The following is a 23,026-nucleotide window of genomic DNA, read 5'->3' on the forward strand; positions in this document are numbered from 1 at the left end:
ACCCCAAGAATGGTATCTACTTCCTAGGTCTGTTGAGTGATTAAGAGAAAGCATGAAGCCTACACCTGGGATGTCGTGTGAGAGGCTGCCTCTGCCCTGCAGCCGGATATAGGATGCTCATGGCATCCAGTGGCCCAGCCTTGGGTTGCTGCTCACTGGTGTGGTCTGATGGTTCAGAGCTCTGGCTCTAGACTTTCGCTTCTCGGACTTGCCCTCACATTGCCCAAGACCACACTGCCACAAAGTGAGCTGTGATTCAAACCCAGAGCCTCCACCCGTCCCAGTGTGCCATGTGGCCTCTGTTCAACAGAGAACATGTAAAACAGCAAGAAGCCCAAACACGGCTGCTGTTAGGATGTTGTTGGGAACATGTGACTTTGGGGACCGGCAGCTTGCGGCACATTCACTTCTGATGTTTTCAGCCGAGGATTGCGAGTCTGTGGCATGCTCCTGGGGGGTCCTTGCCAGGTTCCCAGGCCCTGCTCCTCTCCGCTTGCATCCCCAGAGCAGCTTGTCCCTGGCACCTACAATCCCCTCTCTGGGGGCTTGGAACCCAGCCCAGGCCAGCTCAGCTCAGCTCTGTGTATCAGGAGTTTTGAGGAGAGGCAGCCTTTGTCAGGCTCTGGAGAACGCCCCCCTCTAGTTTTCCAAGTCTGAAACTCCCCAAATGCTCCCAAACTCGACTCTAAACATTGGTGGTTGCCAGGGCCAGTGTTCGAGGTGGGGGTGGGGGGAGAATCACTGCTTCGTGAATGTGGGTTTTTTTTTTCTCCTCAGGGTGATGAAAAATGTTATGGAACTAGAGGGAGGTGGTCGTGGCACAACACTATGAATTTCTTAAATACCACTGAACTGTCCACTTTCAAATTGCAGCAAAACAACAACAACAACAAGTTGATCTAAGCATCCTGAAGAGGCTGGCAGAATGGTAAGCGTTTCCATTTTCCCAGCCACTCCACGCACATTAAAATGCTCAGCCAGTCCTTGGATGCACATAGAAAACTCAACACTAGGCCTGATTATTGATGTGAAGGACAAATTTAAGCGCAACGATATTTTAGGTCAAAGACAAAAATCTCTCAGGATTTGGGGGTGAAATTGTCCATTTTAAACAGCATACTGGCAATGAATTCAAATGAAAAACGAATCAAAACCAAACACCAGTTTACACCCACCAGGATGGCTATTATCAGAAAAATGGAAAAGAGAAACCTGGGCAGACAAGGGTGGTCAAATCTGAACCCACATCCATTGCTGGAAGGCATGCTATTGGTGCAGCCACTGTGGAAAAGCAGGCTGGTGGCTCCTAGACTTTATGATCCAGCACCCCTTCCTCCTGGTGCCCTTCCTCACTTTCTGAGACTCTGTATTGCATGGCTGAAAGTGGATCCCCAGGACCAGGTTCAGTTTCCAACTGGAAGGGGACCTTCAGACCACAGTCTCAGGGATTTCACTAGTCTCCCTCAGTAATTCTGGTATTTTTAAAAACCATTTTATTGCCACTTAATCCACTTATCACACAATTCAATAGTTTAATCACATCAAGAAGAGTTATACAATCATTGCCACTATCAATTTTGACATTTTCTTTCCCACCCCCAATGATTAAAACACGTTTAAAACGAGCGTGCTCCCTCCCCCTCCCACCTACATTATTGGCTCTCCCAACCCCCACATCCTCCCTATCTACCATCCTACCCCCACCTCCTCTATAAACCCTCGCATCAATTCTTATCTCTGTGCCTCTACTCTTTCTGTGCTTTGAAAACTGGAAAACTCATCAGAAACAGTAAAAAACAGAAACCAGTAAAGTGGTAAGGACAAAATAATAATAATACAGAGATAAAAATACAAATAGTGGGTAAGAAGGAAAAGACCCCCGTGAGTATTTAAAAGGCCCGGGAAGAAATTTTTGTCATGGAACAAGCAAGAAATGCTCGCACCTAGAAGAATCTTGAGGGGATCTGCCAGCGGCTTAATCGGCATCGGTACTCTGCAGAAGGCTTTGGGCTTCCCACTGTCCTCCAGAGTCTTCTACAAATTGGGTGTTCCCAATTTACGCTCGGATACTTTTCCCTTTTCGTATTTGATTTTGTTATTGTCATCTTTGGATCTTACAAGCTAGTGTGCTTCTTCCGTGTGGATTTAGTTGACTCCTTCTTTAGCTGGCTTCTTGTTGGAGTACAAGCCTCTAAGTCAGTGGTTCTCAACCTTCCTAATGCCGTGACCCTTTAATAAAGTTCCTCATGTTGTGGTGACCCTCCAAGCATAAAATTATTTTCATTGCTACTTCATAACTGTCATTTTGCTACTGTTAGGAATCAGGTGGCCCCTGTGAAAGGGTCGTTTGACCCCCAAAGCGGTCACGACCCACAGGTTGAGAACCGCTGCTCTAAGTCCCCAGAGACTATTCTGATTGATAGCTGGGCACCATCTACTTTCTTCCCCACACTTTGCTGTAGCGCCCTGATCTTCAGTGATCCTTTCATGAAGGTGAGTACAGAGCAGGGCCATGTGATCAGAACAAACTGTTCTTGGATTGGCACTAGAGTTCAGTAGGTGCCCAGAACCTATCATCTGCTTGTCCCCAGGATATGTATGACAATTCTGCTCTCTTTATGATTTAAAATTTTGTTTTACCCTCTTTTGTCCCCCTGTGTCTTCAACTGTGTTCCTGATCAGAGTGGTAGGTAGTGGAATCTGGGCACCATCTAGTTCAGCGGTTCTCAACCTGTGGGTCACGACCCCTTTGGGGGTTGAATGACCCTTTCACAGGGGTTGCCTGATTCATTACAGTAGCAAAATGACAGTAATGAAGTAGCAACGAAAATAATTTTATGGTTGGGGGATCACCACAACATGAGGAACTGTATTAAAAGGTCACAGTATTAGGAAGGTTGAGAACCACCGATCTAGTTCTTCTGGTCTTAGGGCACAATAAGGTTCTGAGGCATACAACAACAGGGATGAACTTTGAAACTACCACACTGAGTGAAATCAGTCAGCCAGAAAAAGACAAAGATTGCACTATTTCACTTATACCAAAGATCTAGAACAGGCACATGCATAAACACAGAAGACTTGTGGTACCAGAGGCAGGGGACGCTATAACAACAGTGCAGAATTCTATCAAGATGAAAATGGTGTGCTGCAGACACAAATTGGCAGGTGGAATTCCAACTTGAACTTGGACAACTCATCCCAGGGGAGAAGAAAAGGAAAGAGTGGTTATGAAAACCAGTGAGCCCCTGCTTGGGAAGAGGATGCACCCCAGGTGGGGCACACTAGGGCTTGTCCTGGGTATGTTGGGCACACACTGTCTGAAAGGGGCCAGGAAGACCATTCCCTGAGCAGGTCATAGCAGACAAACAGACGAGGGACATTTGAAGAAGCCAAGGACAGAGTAAAGAGCATACAGTATTGACAGCCCTGCTTGGCACAAATACCCTCAGAAAGAATGGGGCTGTGACATCAGGAGGCAGGAAATCACTGCTGACTCAGACTGGCCCTGTGAGTTACTTTCCCAGACTGTAACTCTTTACGGGAGTAGAAAGCTCAGTCTTTCTCCCGAGGAGCGAGGAGCGGCTGGTGGTTTCAAACTGCTGACCTTGTAGGCCACAGCTCACGCAGACCCTGGCCCACGAGGAGTGCCTTCCTTTCTTCAGGCTGCCCATTACAAAATACCACAAGGAAGGGGCCTTCCAAGGAGAAGAATTTACTGGCTCCTAGTTCTGGAGTCCAAATCAGGGTATTAGTAGGCTACGCACGTGTGCTCTTTGTGGGCTTGAGGAGAAAGCCCACCTTTGTCTCTTCCCTTTTCTGGTAGCTCCGGGCATTGCATGGCACTTCTCTGCTGCTTACAGATCTGTCCGCCTCATTGTCACCTTTGTATTCCCCCTATGTGACTACGTTTCCATGTCTACTTCCCTCTTTTGGAAGACTCCATTCAGACGGGAAACCTAAAACCAAGCTCACTGCCGTCAAATTGATTCTGACTCAGAGCCCTAAAGCACAGGGTACAACAATGGTCCCTGTGAGTTTCCAAGACTCTAACTCTTTACAACACCAGAGAGCCTTATCTTTCTCCCTCGGCGTGCTGGCTGGGTTCGAACTGCTGGCTTTGTGGTTAGCAGCTTAATTTGCAGCCCACTATGCCACCAGGGCCCCCACCCCCTTATTGCTGCACAACCTTGTTTCATTGCACTGACATCTTCAAAGAAAGACGCTAGGTCCAAACCAGAGCTTGGAGGGGTGGGGCACTGGGGGAGGGAATTCAGTTATTCAATCTGTCACAGGGGTAGCAGGAGGGAACGAAGCTGGGCCAACGCTATGTTCTCCTCCCCACAGGTTTCCTTGCTTGGGCCCATGGCCTCCTCCCAGCCAATGCTCAGCTCTGGTGCCCTGATTCTCCACAGCCCAACTGGAGCATGCCAGAGCCAGGCTGGGAGCTCTGTGCCCCAGTCCCCTTCCTGAGGGTGCCTAGATTTTGGAAGCCTGAGGATTATGTTATTCACTGGGAAAGGGACATTTCTTTTGTTTTCTTGATGAACAGTTTGTGACATGACTTTTCATTTTTAAAAAGCAGAACAGATTGCAAGGCTCTACATATAACCTCCTCTCTGGGGGACAGACAACAGAAAAGTGGGTGAAGGGAGACATGGGGCAGTATAAGATATGCCAAAATAATAATAATTTATAAATTATCAGGGGCTCGTAAGGGAGGGGGGAACGGGGAGGGAGGGGGAGGAAACGAGGAGCTGATACAAGGGCTTAAGTAGAAAACAAATGTTTTGAGAATGATGATGGCAAAAGATGTACAAATGTGCTGGCCACAATGGATGTATGTATGGATTGTGAGAAGCGTTGTATGAGCCCCCAATACAATGCTTTTTGTTAAAAAAGTAGCTTTGTGGAGCTTTAACTCATACACCCCACAACTTACCATAGTGAGTGTATAGCGCGAGGATTGTGAGCCTCTTCAAAGAGAGGTGCCGCCAGAGCCACCATCAGTTTTAGAGTAACCTCATCTCCGCAAAGAACAACCCCATTTCCTTTTCCATAGTGCACCTGCCCCCTACCTCCCCGCCCCAGCCTCCAAGTAACCACTAATCTACTTTCTGTTTCTATGCACTTGTGTATTTTAGACATCTCATAGAAATGGAATCATGCAATATGTGTCCGTTTGTGACCGACTTATTTCATTCAGTTTCGTGTTGTTGAGATTCATCCATGTCACGGCATACTTCAGAACTTCCTTTCTCTACAACTGCATGATATCCCATTGTATTAATGAGGATAAGTTAAAAAATATTGCTTGATTAAAGAAAACATCAAAGTGAAAAATTACTGGTTAGCAATACTTTCTCTAGATCTGGCATGCTCTCTCTACATCTAGATCTATAGAATTCTGAAGGTGGTGTTTCCATCTGTCTAGCCCTTCTCTAGAGCCTGTGGATTGGTTGGGTAAGCATTGAATTGCGAAACAAAGGCTATCAGTTCAAACCCACTAACTGCTCTGTTATCTTTCCGGGTAGACACAACGAATAGGTTTCTACCCAACCCTCAGTGAAACACACTGTGGATTAAACACCATGATGACCTTGGACACTGACCTGGAGGGCAGCATGGCATAACCCAGGGGCTACACCAGAAGGATTTAACGTAGAGGCCTGGCAGAATGAACCAAGCCCTGCCTCAAAGGTACCTCAATGCTTGGATTGATGACTTGGGTACTCAGATGGGAAGCAGAGAATGGCAGCCTTGGACCTGTGGAAGTGGCGGTCATTGGACCTTGTGGGGAAAACTCTGGTTTGGGGGGTGTGCAATGGAAAGGGACCCAGAATCACCATATATTGAGGACCTCGATGACCCCCTCTCAGCGACATGACAGGTTTTGAATATGTTGGGTAGGGATTTGAACTTGGAAGAATTGATCCAGGAAGTTTCCCCCGGGCACCAACCCCCACGCTTAGGGTAAACAGAGCTTAAGCAAATGGGAGCTGGAACTGTGCGGAGAAAGGGCTCACGGGCTGAGGCTCACCGTGGAGCTGTTCTCACATAGACGCCTCATCCCAACAGTGACCAGATGCTGTTTCATTGGACAAATTGATGACGTTAGAAGTGCAATCGCCTGATACCCCAGGGGGATGATTGACAAAAGTTTGACTTTAGTGTTCCTATGAGTTTTTGTTTTCCTGCCTTTGGTTTGCCTGGTTTTGTTTATTTGTCTGTCGTCTGCTAGTTGGTTTGTTACTGTTGTTGGGGTAGCTGGTCTAATGGGGTTTTGAATTTGTTATAATACGATTGCTGCAGTAAATCTGAGTTGTGTGTATTCCAGGGACAGGCAGATGGATGCTGTGATTGTAACTTTTGTAGTTGTTGTTGTTGTTGTTGTTGAAAGCATCCTAGCGAGACTAAGTGTCTGACTGAGAGGACTTACCTGCAGCCACTCACTGGTTCCAGAGACACATTGAAGCCTGTTTGTCTGCTTGTGTGTACCCCATGCTGTTTTCCCATGGCTCCGTTGACGGACATGTGAGTTGTTTCCATCTTTCAACCATTGCCAACTGTGGTGCTTAGAATGAGGGAATGCATTTTCGTGTGAACATGTATTTTCGTTTCATCTTTCTTGGGAGTGAAACTGCTAGGTCAGATGGTGACTTTGTGTTTAATCATTCAAGGAATCTATGGATCATTTTACTCCTCACACTAGTCAGAGGAGGCATAAAAACCCCAAACAAATCTATTGCCCTCAAGTCGACTCTGGCTCATAACAACCCCACAGGACAGGGTAGAGCTGACCCACAGGGTTTCCAAGGCTGTCTGTGAATCTTTACATCCGTTTCCTGTGGAGGAGCTGCTGGTGGGTTTGAACCCCTGACTCTCTGGTTAGAAGCCAAGCACTTTTAGCCATTGTGCCACCAGGGCTCCTCTAGAAGGCAGCGGTCTCATTGGCTGGCCTGTCCGAGGTCCTACAGTTAGGAAGTGTTGGAGTCGTGATTTGCATCCAGAGCCTGTGGTGCCGGGGTTTGAGTGCTTCACCCTGCCCTGGGCAGTTCCTTGGCCTACAGGCTGTTTCCAAGTCCCATGAGTCCCTGGGCAACTGGACCTCTGCCTTTGGCCTGACACTACACTGGCCAAATCCTCCCACTGCGCTTACAGGCCAGGCTGGTCAGTGTGCCAAACCTTTGTCCCCAGAGAAGTCACTCACGAGGGGCAGGGCTCTGGGCGGGAGGTGCATAGGGAGGACCAGGCTCTGCGTGACGCTTTGAAAGGGCCACACGTCTCTTTATTTGTGGCTGAGTGTGGGGCCGTGTGATTGAGCAAATGCAAAGGAAAGTGGCCCACAGAACCGAGGCAACACAGCTTTCTCTCCATGGGGCTCGGGGCCACAAGCTTGGCATTCTCAATGGCCACCAACTAGCAGAAGCTACAAAGGCCAGGCCCCTAGTCCTCCAGTAGGGGAGCGTCCACGTGGGGAAGGGCTGGGAAGAGAGGGAGAACGACCCAGTGGAGAAGGAAAGAATGGAGCAGGCTCCTCGTGTCCAAATCCACGGCCTGGTGTCATCTCAGCTTCACGGAGGCCCGGTCCAAGCCCTTCTCTAATGGGGCCCACGTAATTCTGGAGCCAATGAAAGCACTGTTTCAAACAAACAATAAAAGTAGAATCCCTCTTGTTTGCGGGACAGAAACTGTGACTGCATGTGCAAGACCCATTACGACACACCAGTGTGTGTTTTTGTGTGTGTGTGTGTGTGTGTACGTGTCTTATCTTGAGTCCGCTCTGGTTCTACCCCGACCCCCCTGCCCCACCCCATTTCAAACAGGGCGCTGGGCCTGGCTTCTTCAGGCACCCCCAGTGGAGGTTTGGAGATGCTGCACCCAGAGGATTGTGGCACTAATGCAGTGAGCGCTGGAGTGGGCAGCTGGAGGACAGGGCCCACCTTTGGTGGGTCCCAGATAGGCCAGGGAGCAGAGTTTTCAGGTGGGGTCCTTGACACCCATGTTCCCCGGGCACTGAGGCGGGAGGGGGGGGGAGAAGGTTCGTCATGGCAACATGCCTCACTGCAGGGATGTTTATCTGAACAAGACAATATAAAACCAGCAATCCATTTCCTCTAAAAATCTTTCTTTTTCCCCTCCAAAGAAACTAGTCTTTAGAGCAGTTTTAGGTTTATAGTGAAACCACTGGGAGGGGCAGGGTGGAGGGAAAGGGCAGCTGGGGGTAGCCACGCCAGGCTGGGTCTGAGGGCAAGCGGGCAGGAAGCGGCCTGGAGGCTGCCCTGGGGGCTGCGGTGGGAAGTTGAGGCGCTGTCTCCGAATGGAGGGTGGGACTAGCTCACGGGCCAAATTCCTTTATATTTACACTCTGAGGACAGGACAGCTGTGACCCATGCGGCACTGGGGAAGGCTTTGGAGGGCCCTGACAGGGCTGGGGATGGGGTAGACGGGGGATGGGCCTTAGCCCCGGGATTGCCTGGCACTGCAGCCCAGAGGCCTATAGAGAGGCAGAGGGTGGAGGGCAGGAGAGCAGGGCTGAAGTGCCCCAGTGTCCCTGAAGGGAGCCAGGCCTGCCTGTGACCTGGCACTGCTGGGGCACCTTGAGGCTGAGGGGCAGCATTGGGAAGGGATGGGGCAGCAGAGGGGGCAGGGCTCTAAGTGGACTAGGAGTGGGTGGCAAAGGACTTCATGGGGCAAGACTCCACAGAGTGTGTGTGTGTGTGTGGGGGGGGTGTTGTAGGGAACCCATGTCACTTGCCCCCCACACAAGGTGCCCGAGTCCTCCATTGCTACCACTCCCAATGAGCAGGGCTGAGTTCAGTGTGAAGGCAGGTAGCCTGATGAAGACCCTCCTCTCCCGTGACTACAGACTTCAGGAGGGGGGCACTCCCAGGCTCTTACTGGTAAGGCTAGTGACCGCATTTCCCTGCGCAGCAAGCAGAGCAGCTCCCTAGCTGCACTGTGTCATTACTTCTAATTCCCGGGGCCACACATGGATATCGAGACACCGAAGGCAGGGGTGGCCTGGAGCTGGGTAAATCTCGCTCCCCATTCAGGTGATGGGTGATGAGGGGAATCTATGCCCTCAGCAAGTGTCTGACCCTCCTCCCCTCCCCTCCCTGGGACCTGTGGGACAGGTACCTGGAATGCAACCTTGACAGAAGAGACCACCCAGGCACTTTTTCTCTGCGCTGTTTATTACAGAAGGAAGGACAAATTGCGCTGGCTTGAAACAGACACCAGGTTTCAGAGGGAAAGCTGAAACACACGACGTGGCAATGAAAATGTCGTTACACAAAGCCAGGACACTGCGCAAGGTTTACAGGACAGTGGCGGTGGGCTTCCATCACACACTTTAATATAGATGACGGTAACTGCAGAAACAATCAAAGACAAGCCCAAAGCAACTATTCATGTTGACAGACGTTTTTTCTCCCCTCCCACACCCCCCCAAAGCCCCAAACTCCACAGTCTTACAGAACAAATATTGACAGGTTTGCGACCAGGGGACACAGCCTGGGCTTGCTTTCCCAATCCAAAACACTTTCCAGTGCCCTGGAAAATGTCCCCTGGGGGGGCCCTCAGGGTCCCACAGCTTCCTCTCATCAGGTGAAGAGCTAGTGGAGTTGGAAAGGGTTGCAAAGGAGATTTAAGAATCACACAAGGCGATCACATTTTTAGCAAACATGGAAAAAATACATTGCCCACGTTAGAACCCAAAGTGACTCATCCTTCCGGCTCAACAAAGTCTCACTGGAGCTCACAAGACAGTTTTCGTGTTTGTAACAATGTGTAATACACACACACACACACACACACACACTCGATGGACAAGAAACACAACTCTCCCGAAACAAAAACGGTGTTGTCACTTTATTTACAAAGTCACAAAATGAAGTATAAATTACTTCTGTCATGAATGCTTAGGAAAACCATTTACAAAATTTTCAACTCTGTACAAGTAGCTTGAAAAATCACCAGCTTGCAGTTTTGTCACAGGTAGTGAGTGGGGTTGAGGGACATGGGCTGAAGTCCCTCCAATGGGCTATCTGTGAATTTACAATGTAATCACTTCACCCTTGGGGGGATGTCACCTTGGGGCTTTCTCTGGGCCTCCTAGGTGGGCTGGCTACCATTCTGCCCCAAAATGTCATCGATCAGCCTCAAGTGGGACGCCCAGTCCTCATTGGGGTGATCAGTAGGGTCTTCCAGGAGGGCTTCTATGAAATCCACCTCATTGCCATCCAGGGCCGAGATCAGATCATCTAGGGGAGACTGGGGCAGAGAGTCATGGGGTCGCAGCTCAGTGGAGGCACCTGCTTTGTTGGCTGTGCCTGCTGACTGGCTGGCAGCAACGGCTGAGGCAGCGGCGGTAGCAGCCGCAGCAACCACGTAGCTTGGCGGCTCAATGCCCTGCATGGGACTCGTGGGATTGAAGCTGGCCAGACCCTGCTGGAGGGACTTGGAGGCGTTCAGCTCAGGCACAGGGCCCTGTGCCGGGCTTTGCCTGAGGCTCTGGCTGCCCAGCAGGCTGAGGGGGTGGTTGGTTAGAGCAATGCCTGCGGTTTGGTGGGGGGGCACAACTGCCTGCTGCAGTGGGGAGACTGGGGCGATTGGAGGCATTTTCATGGGCACCTTGGCGAAGATGGAGTTGCTATCAAAAGGCCGCTGATTGCTATTATCTGTTTGGCTTGGAGTTACTCCCCCAGAGACCACTGCTGTCCTAGCTGCCACTGCCCCGACAGCCCCAGCCCAGGGGCCATCGTTGAGAGCACTCGGGTGATGGAACTGGGGGGGACAGAAGCTAGGCAGTAGCACTCCCGGTGGTGCTGCCTTCAGACTCTGGGCCTGCTGGTCAGAGCTCAGGGGCAGGGCACACTGGGGGCCAGAGCTGAAGATTGCTGGCTGCTGGCAGGGAGCTGGTGAGGTCAGGTTCACAGCGCCCTGGTTTGGGGGCCCAGTGGTGGAGATTGTTCGTGGACTCAGATCGCTAAGAAGAAGCCTGGTGCTGGACGGTATCAAGGGTTGGCTGGGCCCGAGGCTTGCCTTGATCTGGTTGCGTTTGCAGGTGACTAGTTCTTGGACAGCTAGAGAGAGAGGAGTGGGGTCAGTTCCAAAGGCATCCCAGAGACTCCTTCCAATGTTCCCGGACTCCCTACACTTGTGAGTGACATCGTATCATGGAAGACAGGAAGTCTAGCTTAGTCACCTTGTAAGTTCCAACAGAACCTTGCGAGTGTGGCACCCCCGGCTGATTCTCTATTATACCCCATTGAGAAATTCCAACCTTCCCTCCTGACCCTGAAGGGCATCACTGCTGCGCCCCCAACCCACCACACATGCTTCCCATTCAGACACATTGACCTTCCCTGCTTACCTTGAAATTGACTCATTTGTTGGGCTAAATATGCACTGTGCTGCTCAGGGGTCATTGCCGTAAGACCTGGTCGCCATTTCTCTGGCTAAACAACAAATGAAAAAAGGCATGTTAGATGACACGCACCACGCACAATTAGCCTTGGGATCGCATCGTGGGGATTCAGGACGTGGCTTTGGTGGAGCAGAAAGCATGAGTGAGTGCATCAACACACACAACGCATGCAGGCCCCGCCCTCCCAAGCAAAATTAGCAAAATTCCATAGGTAGAAATAAAAGAAGGCGTTTCCACTTGGGCTCAAAAAAACAAACCAACCCCCCCCAACTGCCAACAGCATAGGATGCGAGATGGGGAGGGGGCAGAGCTTCACAGCAAGAGTGCACGGGACAAAGATTTAGGCACTGTGGAGGTCCAGCTGCTCAGGATGGGTCAGCAGTGAGATGTGGTCACCAAGGTAGCAAATGTCACATTAGGTTGCATTAACAGAAGCAGAGTGTGTAGAGGGCGGGAGGTGACAGGCCTACACTACTCTGCTTTGGCCAGACTATAAACCCACAGTGCTGCAACCAGGATAGGGACTGGGCGCTGAATCCCCCAAGTATGGACTGAGCTGCCTCTGAGCGAAAGGGCAGGTGTGTATAGCCTAGGCGAGGCTGGCTTGGGGAACCGGCCAAAGTGTGTTTCTGGTGGTTCGACATGAAGAATGGACGCTGCCACAGGGCTGCACTCTCCCACAAGAGGAGAAGTCAAACCCTTGTGCCAACTGCCCTTCTTCCTCCTGACTGGCTGGAGCGGGGCAACTGGGAGGAGCTGCCTGTCTGCAGGGAGGCAGCTGAGGGAGTGGCCCAGGAGAGTCCCCTGAAGGCTTCAAGAACCTGGGGGCAAGATCTGGCTCCCAGGCCCTTACTTGATACTTCCCTCCACGTCTGTCCCCTTGTGTGCCCCACGACTCGGCAGCTGGGTCAGGCAGCATACTCCAGTGGCAACTGTCTGGCTGGAGTGGCTCCAGATGCCACCGGAGCACAAAGAGGAGGGCTTGAAAAAGGGGCTTCCACACCAGCTGGGCTCAGTGGGATGGGAGCGAGGAAGGGCCCATGCTGGGATGGGCCCTGGCTGAGGTGTGGCCTCAGGTCCCGCCAAGGCAGAGGGGGCAAACACCACCAGCAGGGACTTCACGAGACCAGGGCTGCTCTTCGGTTCCCATAGATCCTGTTTTCTTTCTGTCCCAGCGCGGGGGTGTAGGAATGTGGGGGAAGGCTGCTTCCCAGTGGCCCCCTGGGTCCTGGACAAGGGTCAGGGGGCTGCCCTCGTGAGTGCTCCCAGCACCGAGCATTCTTGGAGTCATTCCAGCAGCACCCAAGGACACACCATCCAGAAGTGGGGTGCCCTGGGGGTTGCTGAGATATGCAGGGTGGAAGGGTCACTTCCCTGTGGTGGGCAGACACAGGCAGTCCTTCCACCTCAGCCTGGCCCCTTTACTTCGCTCCTTCCTCCTGACCCTCCTTCCAGCCCCAGGAGGGTAGGGCACAAACACCATTGGCGGTCCCAGTTTCCTGATGGGACAGCCGAGGCTCCTACAGGTTAAAGGACTCGCCAAAGTTCCAGGGCAGCACAATAGCTCCTCCCTCCAGGCCCAGGGCTTCTGCTGGCTGCTTCTAGGGACCAGTTGTCATGGATGGGGCCTGCTAACTCAGCCTCCTGTGCTCACTGGCGGCCCAGTTTATTTGAGCAGATAGCACAGTTCTAAGGGGTGCTGCTGGGGGCTAGGAAGAAAGCCTAAGGAAGGGCAGCAAAGTCCAACGGGAAGGATGTGGGGAGAAAGCCAGCCCCACCCAAGGCTGCTGGGGCAGGGTTCCCAAAGTGGAGGGCCTGGGCAGGCCAGCAGATGACACGGGGCGCACGCTTCTCAGCAGTGTGGGCTTCACCCAGGAGGAACGAAATCCACAGCCTTTGAAACGGAAGAACAGTCTGTTCGGTGGCATTATGACAGAAACTCTCACATCCAGACAGTGCCATTGCCCCTAGCCCTCGTCCGTGGTGACTCTGGGGTGCCGCCACATTGCAGACCCCACTGAGCCATCCAGGGCCAGGCCTGGGCTCCGCCATGGCTCCCGATAATGTGGATGTGGTGTTCTCTGTTCTGTAGCCGGAGCCTCCATTCTTTGTCTGGCCTCAGTGTGCCCTGAAGATAAGCCCTGAGCACACAGTTGTTGCCTTTTGACACTGACAGTTCGAATCGCAGGAAAATGGAGAAAACAGGAAACGACCAATGTTTTCAGTGACCAAGAGGAAACGGTGGCTGAAAGGGCCTGCCTGGTGATGGAGTGCTCACGTGACTCATCTTTCTAGGGCCACACTGTCATGGCGGGGAGAGGGGGTGGGTGGACATGATGGCCACCACTGTGAGCTTGTGCCTGGGGCTAGCAGGAAGTCTCCTGAGAACTAGCCAAAGCCCCGGGCTCTTCCCCTTCTGATCTCATGAAAGGCTACGTACACAGATGGGTCCCAGGAAGGTCTTCTGGGGCCAGCTTCCCTCTGAGGCCTAAGGAACTGCAAAGCACTCTCCTTCCCCGCTTCCACCCCCCATCCCCGTCACCCACTGAAGCCTACCAGCACCAAAAGAAGTCATTGCCATCACCTAGATTCCAACTCTCAGAGACTCCACAGGACGGAGAACTGCCCCAGTGGTTTCCAACTGCTTACCTTGCACTTCATAGCTCAACCCCCAACCCACAGCACCACCAGGGCTCAGCACATCTCAATATATGGTCCAGCCTCAGGCTGGGCTCCCCTCCTCATTCTCCACCTGCTCCTAGGGCCCATCTACCCCCAGTGCCATCACTGCAGAGGAAGAGTGGCCTAATTCGGGATTTGGCCACTTGGGCCAAAGCAGTTGTTAGTTGTCGGAGGTGGTAGCAGCAGGCAGATCATCAGTAGGCCTCATAGACAGACATCCTCACACAAGGACCCTGCATTCCCACCAGGGGCCCCAGTAGCAGAGCGTCTGCCTGGGTAGATTCCAGTCAGATGCACTTAGGTGAGAAGACTTGAAGGTGGTGGGGGTGGGGCGGGGTGCACAGGCTTATTTTGTAAAGTGCATTGAGGTAGGGACAGAGAAAGAAGGAGGGATAAGGGAGCATGAAGGGAATGAGAGGGGAGAGAGGAGAGGCGAGAGATGGGGTGGGGAGGGAGGTGGAATGAAGGGAATTAAGGCACAAGGGGAGGGGAAAAGGGGAAGAGAGATAGAGAGAGAGAGAGAGAGAGAGAGAGAGAGAGAGAAGAGGAGAGGAGAGGAGAGGAGAATGAAGTGAATGAGGGAGAGGGAAAAGGGGATGAAGGAGGAAGGGTAGGCCAGAGAGGAGAAAGAAGGGGCAGGGAGGGGAGAGGGTACTTGCTTTTTCTAGGACTGGAGAGGACCCAGCTTACAAATCCCCCATGCAGAGCATGGCTAGAGGTCCCAAAGGTTAATGAGCTCCAATAGGGCTGTGCTTATTACCCCACAAGAGAAAGCACCTTCTCACTGTGCTACCCACTCTTCTGGCTTCTGCTTGGAAATCACAGGAAGATCATCTAGTAGGTGGGGCACAGGCCCCTAAGAGCAGGTGCTGGCGGGAGGTGGGCGGCAAGCTCTGGGGCCCCAGAACTCTGGCTGGCTGACCCGTGGACACCACTGAGTGGACACCACGCAGTTGAAGGAGGAGCTGCCCCATGAAAGGGGATCACGTGACAAAGGGGCACTGTGAAGGGGACATTGCGGTTTTCAGGGAAGGCTGTTCCTCTACCCCCAAGGATGGGCTTGGGTTTGGGAGGCAGTCCAAAAGCAGGGCAAGTGCCTGGCTCCCAAGTCGGCCTGCTGGAGGACACCGATCGCTTTGGCTGGTTGAGTGCTGAAATGACTGGGGCAGAAGCTGCCCAGGTGGTACAGGCAAAGCCCAAGGAAGGCCTATGGGTAGGGGATAAGGGTAGGGTGTGGGGTGGGCAGAGTGCTGGATTCTGGAAGGCAGCGATAGCAATGGGGGCAGAAAGCCTGGCTCCACGGAGCCCTGAGGACTGAACCAGTGCTGAGGAGGAGGAGGCATAGCAGGGGAGCAGAGTTCAGCTCAATCCTAGCTTGTTCTTTTTAACAAGAACACCTGGTCAAAGATGAAAGAGGATGCCTGGGGAAGGAGTGAGCTCTCCATTACCAGAAGTATACAAGCAGAGGCTACTGGGCAGGAGCACTATAGAGGAGGAGCTTCCTATACATGCACAACAGGCAACAATCCATGATTTCCCGGGCCCGTCTTTACGTCTTAGCTCCCAGGGCCCGTGCCTCAGTGTCTTACAAATGTCTGGATTGAGGCTTACTGAACACCCACCCTTGGGCCTGCCTTTGCTTAGTGACTCTGAACCCACCAGGAAAGTCCAGTCTACCATCAGTTAGGTGACAGGCATGTATGGCGGGCTCAGGGAGCTCCACTGTGCTTGAAACCAAGGGTGGGAGCGGGGTGCTGGCAGACAGGGCAGCTTATCCGAGAAGACCACTGCAGGCGGTGGTCAAAGGACGCCGGCTGAAGGGCTCAAGCATGGGCTGGCACTGGCAGACCGACTGGGCCAGGGTCTGGGTCCCTGGGGTTCAAGGGCGCATGGGGCAGGGCTCTACAAATAAAGCGCCATCTAAACAAATGGCTGAGGGAATCCTTGCGGAAGGGGCCCAGAGTCTCTGTTTGGGAACAGGCAGCGTGGAATGCACAGTTTGGTGGCCATCAGCAAGGCCACGAGAATTATACATTTACAGATGGTTCAAGTGGCAGACGTTTTGTGACATACATCTGAGCACATAAAAAAGTCAACTCCAACCACCCCTGCCATCACAAGGGGAATCATAGGCCCAGATCAGCAGGCCTCTGCTGCTCTTGCCATGTTCTGTCTTTCCACCGACCTGCCATGCTCTCTCCGCTCTGACCCAACCTGGCCTCGATGCTCTAAGACTGGCCCCTTCCAGAAGGGTTCGGATGAAATGCTGGGAAGGCATCATGGACAGAGGGCACCCTGGTCTTCCAATTGGCCTCTCTGCTTTCCCAATCCAAGTCTGTGCTTCCAGAATCAAAAGCTGGGCCTGCAGGAGTCTTTGGGCCCCTGAGCCTGCCCCGCAGGATCCCTGATTCTCCAATAGCTTCCAAGAGCACATGAAGGGAGCAAAGAGACTTGAGAAGAATGAGGATCAGGTGGAGGGTCTGGATTCTGGAGCCAGGCTGGGTGGGACCACCTGGCTTTTGGTTTCTGAGGGCAAGGCAGGGTGCCACCAGAGGAGCGGGCAACTTCTGGACCACTTTGCTCTTTCTGTTACTCTGCAGGCTTCGTACTGGGCCAGATAGCCTGGGTGTTAGCCGAAGAGCCAGAGAGAATGCAGAGAAAAGAGAAACAAGGGCCAGCGAGTGAGCACAAAATCAATCGTGCTGCGAGGCAGGACTCAGGACGCCAGGCCACAGCTGGTGCAGCCGAGCTGCGTTCCCATTAGAGGCTGCTTCCTGGGAGCCCCTTCAGCGTGAAGGCCAGCTGTGGATGGCAGCTCCAGGTTTCTCGGCACGTTGGCATTGCAGGCGGGGGAGTGGCTCTTCCACATCTCGGCACAAGCCTCCTGCCAGACTCACTCTCCCCAGCACTCCTGGGGGGCAGGGTACACCATGCTTTCTATAATGTGGACAGGCTCAGGGGGCGGGGATGGGAAGGCATTCCTTTGGTCTGCCTTCTGGGCTGCTGGACCTCAGGATGGGGGACACCACCAAAATGTCCCGTCTCTGGGGACGAGGCCCAGAGGCAGGTTCAGGAGGGCCTCATAGCCACAAAGGCTCTTCACAAATACCCACTCGTTAGACAGCGTTGGAGGCTTGGAAGCACAGTCTGGCCCTTCTGGGGCTCAGGGTCTTGTGGCAGGGCCTGGCAAGAAATGGGATTCTGGAAGGCTGCCGGCAGAGGGCGCCAGCTGTGGCACCGGGGTCATCCCTGCGCCTTTCTCTGAGGCCTGCCTTGGGTGGTTTCTTGGAGAAAGCACTCGAGGTTGCCAGGGGCCTTCCTTCAGAGCTGTCACCTCCTGTCTTCTTCCCAACACTCCGGTGAGGCAGGCGGGCAGGCTGAGCGGGGACTGTGCCCTGGTTGGTTGGCGGATGAAGAAAGCGAGGCGCAGAGGGAGAAGGACTTACCTGCAGCGTCGCAGGTAGGCAGCAGTGGAGCAGGCACCTGCCTCCAGGCCTTCGGATCCCAGCCGCCCCAGGGCGCTGCCTCTGAGGTGCTGTGCGAGGAGGTGACTCGGGCCAGCTCATGAGCAAAGGAACTGCTGGGCAGGTAGGGCTCATTCCCCAGCGCCTGGCAGGGCAGGGGCTGCCGGCCGAGGCTGACCTGGGGGGACCTGGCTTCCCCAAGCTTGCAGGCTTTGTCTATATGAGTCTACAACAACCGATTGAACAGTCCATCAGTGGCCTGGGCGTGGCCTGGGGTGGCGTTTCTACACACAAACTGGATGGGGGGGCTCTGAAGTCTCCTGGGGTCAGGGGCTCCGTAGTTTACAGCTATGGTCTGTTCCCAGACAGACGCCCTGCCTGATGGTGGTGCTTCACCCTCCCTAACCCACCAACATTTTGCAGATGTGTTTGGGGAGAGGGGTGGTGGAGTTTGGCCCACTTGACTCCCACACTTGGATTTTATGTTAAGAACACCCTGCCTTGAGCCATCACTGCCTTGTTTACAAAGAGGAATGAGGCTGGTGAGTTTTCAATGACTGTGACCACTGGCTGTCCTGCCATCCTGCCCACAGCACCCCAACTCCACCTTGGGGGGGTATGTGTGTGGGTGAACATGCTGCCGAATCTGCAAAACCAAATGGTGAGTGCAAGACCCCCAACAGACAAGTGTAACTAACGCCCCCCACAGACAGGTGCAACCCGAGCCTGCACTGGTCTTCAGCCTGCTGGGACCTTGTCGCTTTGAGACTTGGGGGTGAGGGGCACCTGTCCTACCCAGAATGGAACCAATGACTCACTTCTTCCAGCCAGAGGCAATTAAGAAAACCTCATCCTTGATTTCCATGTCAGGGAAAGCTGCGGAACTCCAATGAGTGGCTGACATGGCCCTGCCAAGAGGATGAGGAAGCCCGCTTGGACGGCTGGCCTCGGAAGGGCTGGGCTGCGAGAGAGCATCTGGGCCCAACACCAAACGTCCCAGAGAAGAGGGAACTATGCACCCCGGCATGAAGAGAGGTTAGCAGAGCGCTAAAGAGCCAGAGTCCATTCCGTCAGGGTGCCAGGTGCTCACTAAGCAGCTAACGTGGACGAGTCTCAAACATGGATGGTCTTCGAGCCGATACTTGGATGCATCATTTCGAATGAAAGCAACGGTCACTACTGAATGTACTGAGTTCTTGCTACGTGCCAGGCCCTAACCCAAGTGCTTTCAATGTTTTGTCTCACCCAGTCCCTATCAACAGTTGGACACACTCAGATACGGTTACTGTCCATATTCTATAGATAAGGAATCAGAGGCCCAAAGCGGTGAACTAATTTGCCCAAAGTCACACAGCTAGCTAGCTAGCAGCAGAGCAGATGCAAACCCAGCTTGGCAGGCCTCCCAAGCACTGTGTCATTGTGACATGTCAGCATGAACCTGTCATGTGGAGGCTCAGAAACTTTTAAACCGTGCCATGACAAAGGGTACATGCTCAATTTGAAAGTGTGTGCACATGTGTGTGCTCGTGCAGATGCACATGGAAGAATAAATTGTAAAAAAGGGTTAGGGTTAGGGTTAGGGAAGATGAAGAGAATCAAATGTAGAGCTGACACCACCACAAAGCAAACAAGCAAAAACAGCGGTCGAACAAGTAACCTGGGTGATTCTGACCAAGTGGATTCCACGGGTGCTCCCACCAGGTCTGAGCTCCCCGGCCACCTGCAGTGTCATTTCCTTCCCTCCCACTTGTTCTCCGGGCAAGGTGACCTGGAATGTGAGCAGCAATGCCACTTGTGACCACTGACAGTCCTTTAGGCCTAGATACTTAGCTCTTTGACGGGTTTTAACAATATGTAATGCCACATTCGAGTTTAAACACCTCGAGATACAAATACAAGAAACAGGAGTGCTGGCAGCATGCACATCGGATTGTAGGGCCTCAGTGGTCTATGAGACCAAGAGAGAGCAGCCCTGGTGGCGGCTGCCCCGGAGTGTGGGCAGTTGTAGCAGAGCAGCCATTGGGGACAGCCAGGAGCCACTTAGATCAGCAGCTCAGAACGGTGGCAGGCACTTTTCAGACCAGTGCCAGCCCCCATTGAAGATGACATAAATAACCTGGAGGGAATTCAGTCTTGACTCTGCTGACTGAGTGCTTGACAGCTAATGTGATACATAGCCCCCTCCCCCGCCTCCCTCCACCTACCCCAACATCACTTTATTTAATTAGGAAAAACTTCTGCTAACCACACATCCTTTAAGTGTGAGACCTAACTCCCAACGAACAAAGCTAACTTGGAAGCTTATATTTCTAGAAGTTCTAAAACATCAGGTCAGTCCATTCCTCTATTGGGGGCTCACTAGAAAGCCCAGAAAATCCAGTACACCAATCATGGATGAGCATGATTCCTAGCTCTTAGAACTGGTTGGACTCACATTAATTCCAAACTTCATAAAATGAAGCCACAGGGTAGTCTGATAGAGGTGCTTGGTGCCCACCTTTGCAAAGCTCACACCCACTCAGTCTCTGAACTTGGCCTTCCCAGGGAGCTTACTGGAGCCACCAGGGCCCAGGTGTCCTCTTCCTGAAAACCTCTCCTGTGGTTCAGCCCTGCCTGGAGACATCTGAACATTGCCATTGGTGCTCTCTCCATCTGTTGACCTCATGGCCTCTTTGCAGCCAGGTTCCCAGGCTCTATGGCAGCTCCAGTCATACCAATATACTTCGAGTTCTCTAGACGGGCCACCGCGCACCGCCTGGGATGCTCATTCTCTAGGTTTCCACCCCGGAAATCCTAGGTATCCTGGATCTCTTTGAGGTCCAGGGCTGACAACACTGCAGACCGATGGAACGTTCCTACTGCACCAATTCTCAGTCACCTCTGGCACTAGCCAAGGGCTCAGCAAATGCCTGCCAAGTTCAAATGACTTGACCCTGAGCACAGCATGATGTCTCAGACACTGGGAAGATCATAATCTGGTGCTCATGGACCATACTGAACTTTTTTTGGGGGTATAAACAACAATGATAAATCAAGACTCTACTTAAAACACTTAAGTGTGTTGTTCTATGCTTGTGGGTTTATAAAATCCAATAGGATACAGAGTGATCCTAAGCACACAATGGAACCAATCGATCTTATTTGTATATAAATAACGAATGGTTTTGGCAAACCACACATCCCCCTCACATGCTAGTTTTCTACATACTATGTGTTATTTACGTGGATGCGTTATATGTGAAAAGGAGGTATTGCCAGCAAGCGAAGAAGACACAGAACGTGCACACATACCCTTGCTATTATCCCTGGTTCTCAGGACAGAGACCTGAGGATGGGCTTCCCTAGGCACACAGCCAACAACGACAATAAGTAGGGGGCAGACCTGAATCTGCTTTCAGAGGCTGCATGATGGAGTGACTAATAGGGACCCCCTACCACCACCACCTGGGCTTGCTTGGAAGTCTCTGTGCTCCTTCGTCCTCTCACATGGAAGGAAGCACGGGGACTCTGGAGTAAGCAGCTCAGATTATGACTATGGATTAGCTACTCTGCATGAAGCTGATGACTGCTCTTACTGTAAGAATTATTGACTTGATTTTGATTTGCCCTGATATGCTCTGCTTTGGCAATCCAGAGGGAGGTGCATGGGCCTTCACAAGGTTAGGGTTGTATACTGTGGCTCCACTGGCTTCTGAGAGCTGGTGGGTTTCTTGACTTAACTTGAGAGTTCAGGCAATGAGTTCTGAATTCCTTCTATTCTTTCTCTGGTGGCTTCTAATCATGGAGGAGAGGTGAGTAGAGAGAGTCCAGTTCTTCCATGCTGGGTAGACTTCCGAAGCTAACTCCAGTTGTTCACATCAGTAGGGAAATGAATATGTCAGGCATACTATGTGAGCAGATAGCCCAGAGAGGTAAGGCAGGACCATAGAAGAATCTGGATCTTTAGGCAAATTGGTGAATGTTTCAACATGTCAGAGGTGACAGGAAATAGTGGTGTGTGTTAAGTAACACACTGGGACAACGGCAAAATGGCATATAAATCAAGATTTCTTGGCTTCTTGCTCACCTTTCCCTGTTCCGCTCAGTATTGGGACTTCAATCGAAGTCAATCATGCATCTCTGATTAACCAGACAAAAAAAGATATGCATCTCCAGCCGAAGTCTTCGAGGTGGGTGGAATCCCAGAAGCTCGGTAAGCAGCACTCTCCAAGAGAACTTTCTGTGATGATAGGGAGTCACCGTTGTCCAGAGAACAGAATGTTCTCTAGCTGCACTGCCCAATATGCTAGCCACTGGTCCTTGAGTCACGTGTGCTTGTGGAGCCCTTGAAACGTGGTGAGTGTCAACGAGGACCTGGAGGTGTCATTTCAGTTTAGTTACTTCAGACGGCACTAGCTACATAGGACCCCTGATTAGGGCTCCTGGAAAGCACAGCTCTCTAAAAGCCCATGTGGCTAAGAAAGTGGGCACTGGCAAAAGAGAGTCTGGGCTTAAATTGTGGATTTGCCACTTTCTAAGGATACCAGGTTGGGGCGTTATTTAACCTTTCTGTGTCTTTGATTTTTCATCTGAAAAACCAATAATCCAAACTCACTGCCATTGAGTAGTTTCTGACTCCTGGCAACCTGACAGGACAGGGGAGAACTGCCCCTGTGGGTTTCTAAGATTGTCACTCTTTATGGTAGCGCAAAGCCTCCTCTCTCTCCTGTGGAGCCGCTGGTAGTTTTGAACTGCTGACCTTGTAGTTAGCAAGCCAACATATAACCACTGCATTACCAGGATTCCTCATCTCAAAAGGGGGTAACAACTGTACATTCCACAGAGAGGGGCAGAGTTGTGAACACACAAGAAGGACCTGGCATGATGGGTCGTATTACGTAACAGTGCTTCCGCCATCTATTAGTACTTTTGCTATGTCCCAAGCACTCGTCTAGGAATTTTACCTGGACGAGCCTGGAATTGACCATGCTACTCTAGCTGTAGTCTGATCTATCATCTCCTCTACCTTTTGGTCAAATATTTCTGTTAGTCACTGTCAACTTGCCTCTGATTCACATCGAACTTATGCATAATGAAATGAAATATTTCCTGGTGCTGTATCATCTTCATAATCATTAGCATGCTTCAGTCAGTCCATTGTGCCCATTGGTAAAATAGACTAATTCAAAACTTCAAATTCACTGCCATTGGGTAATTTCTGACTCAGAGTGACCTATAAGGACAGAGTAGAACTGCCCCGGTGGGTTTCTGGAGATGTAACTTTTATAGGAGAGCTTCATCTTTCTCCCAAGGAATGACTTGTAGTTTCAAACTGCTGACCTTGCAGTTAGCAGCCCAACATGTACACCACCAGGGCTCCTTTGAGCTTAGATTAGAACCCAGGTATTGTCTGATTTCCAAGCCCGTGCTTTGAGGTTAGCTCTATTACGTCACCCAACTGAGCCCAATA

At 51.9% G+C, this 23,026-nt stretch overlaps 1 protein-coding gene across 3 annotated transcripts in view; it reads right to left on the reverse strand.

Annotated features, from left to right (window-relative positions):
- Positions 1-9,176: 9,176 nt before the first annotated feature.
- The window catches only part of MAMLD1 (mastermind like domain containing 1), a 124,982-nt gene continuing 111,132 nt past the window's right edge, over positions 9,177-23,026 (reverse strand). For 2 of the 3 annotated variants that reach the window (XM_045285521.1, XM_004715619.2), the window contains 2 exons: positions 11,378-11,462; positions 9,177-11,087 (listed from right to left, as the gene is read on the reverse strand). In XM_045285521.1, the coding sequence (XP_045141456.1) occupies positions 10,117-11,087; positions 11,378-11,462 (1,056 nt within the window). In that variant the 3' untranslated portion in view covers positions 9,177-10,116. Of the gene's footprint in view, positions 11,088-11,377; positions 11,463-17,559; positions 17,804-23,026 lie in introns of all 3 variants that reach the window. The other variant, XM_045285522.1, reaches the window with a different exon arrangement.

The sequence above is a fragment of the Echinops telfairi genome, unplaced genomic scaffold, assembly GCF_000313985.2.
Source record: "Echinops telfairi isolate 266 unplaced genomic scaffold, ASM31398v2 ScPeMD7_7472;HRSCAF=8510, whole genome shotgun sequence".
Taxonomy (NCBI): Eukaryota; Metazoa; Chordata; class Mammalia; order Afrosoricida; family Tenrecidae; genus Echinops; species Echinops telfairi.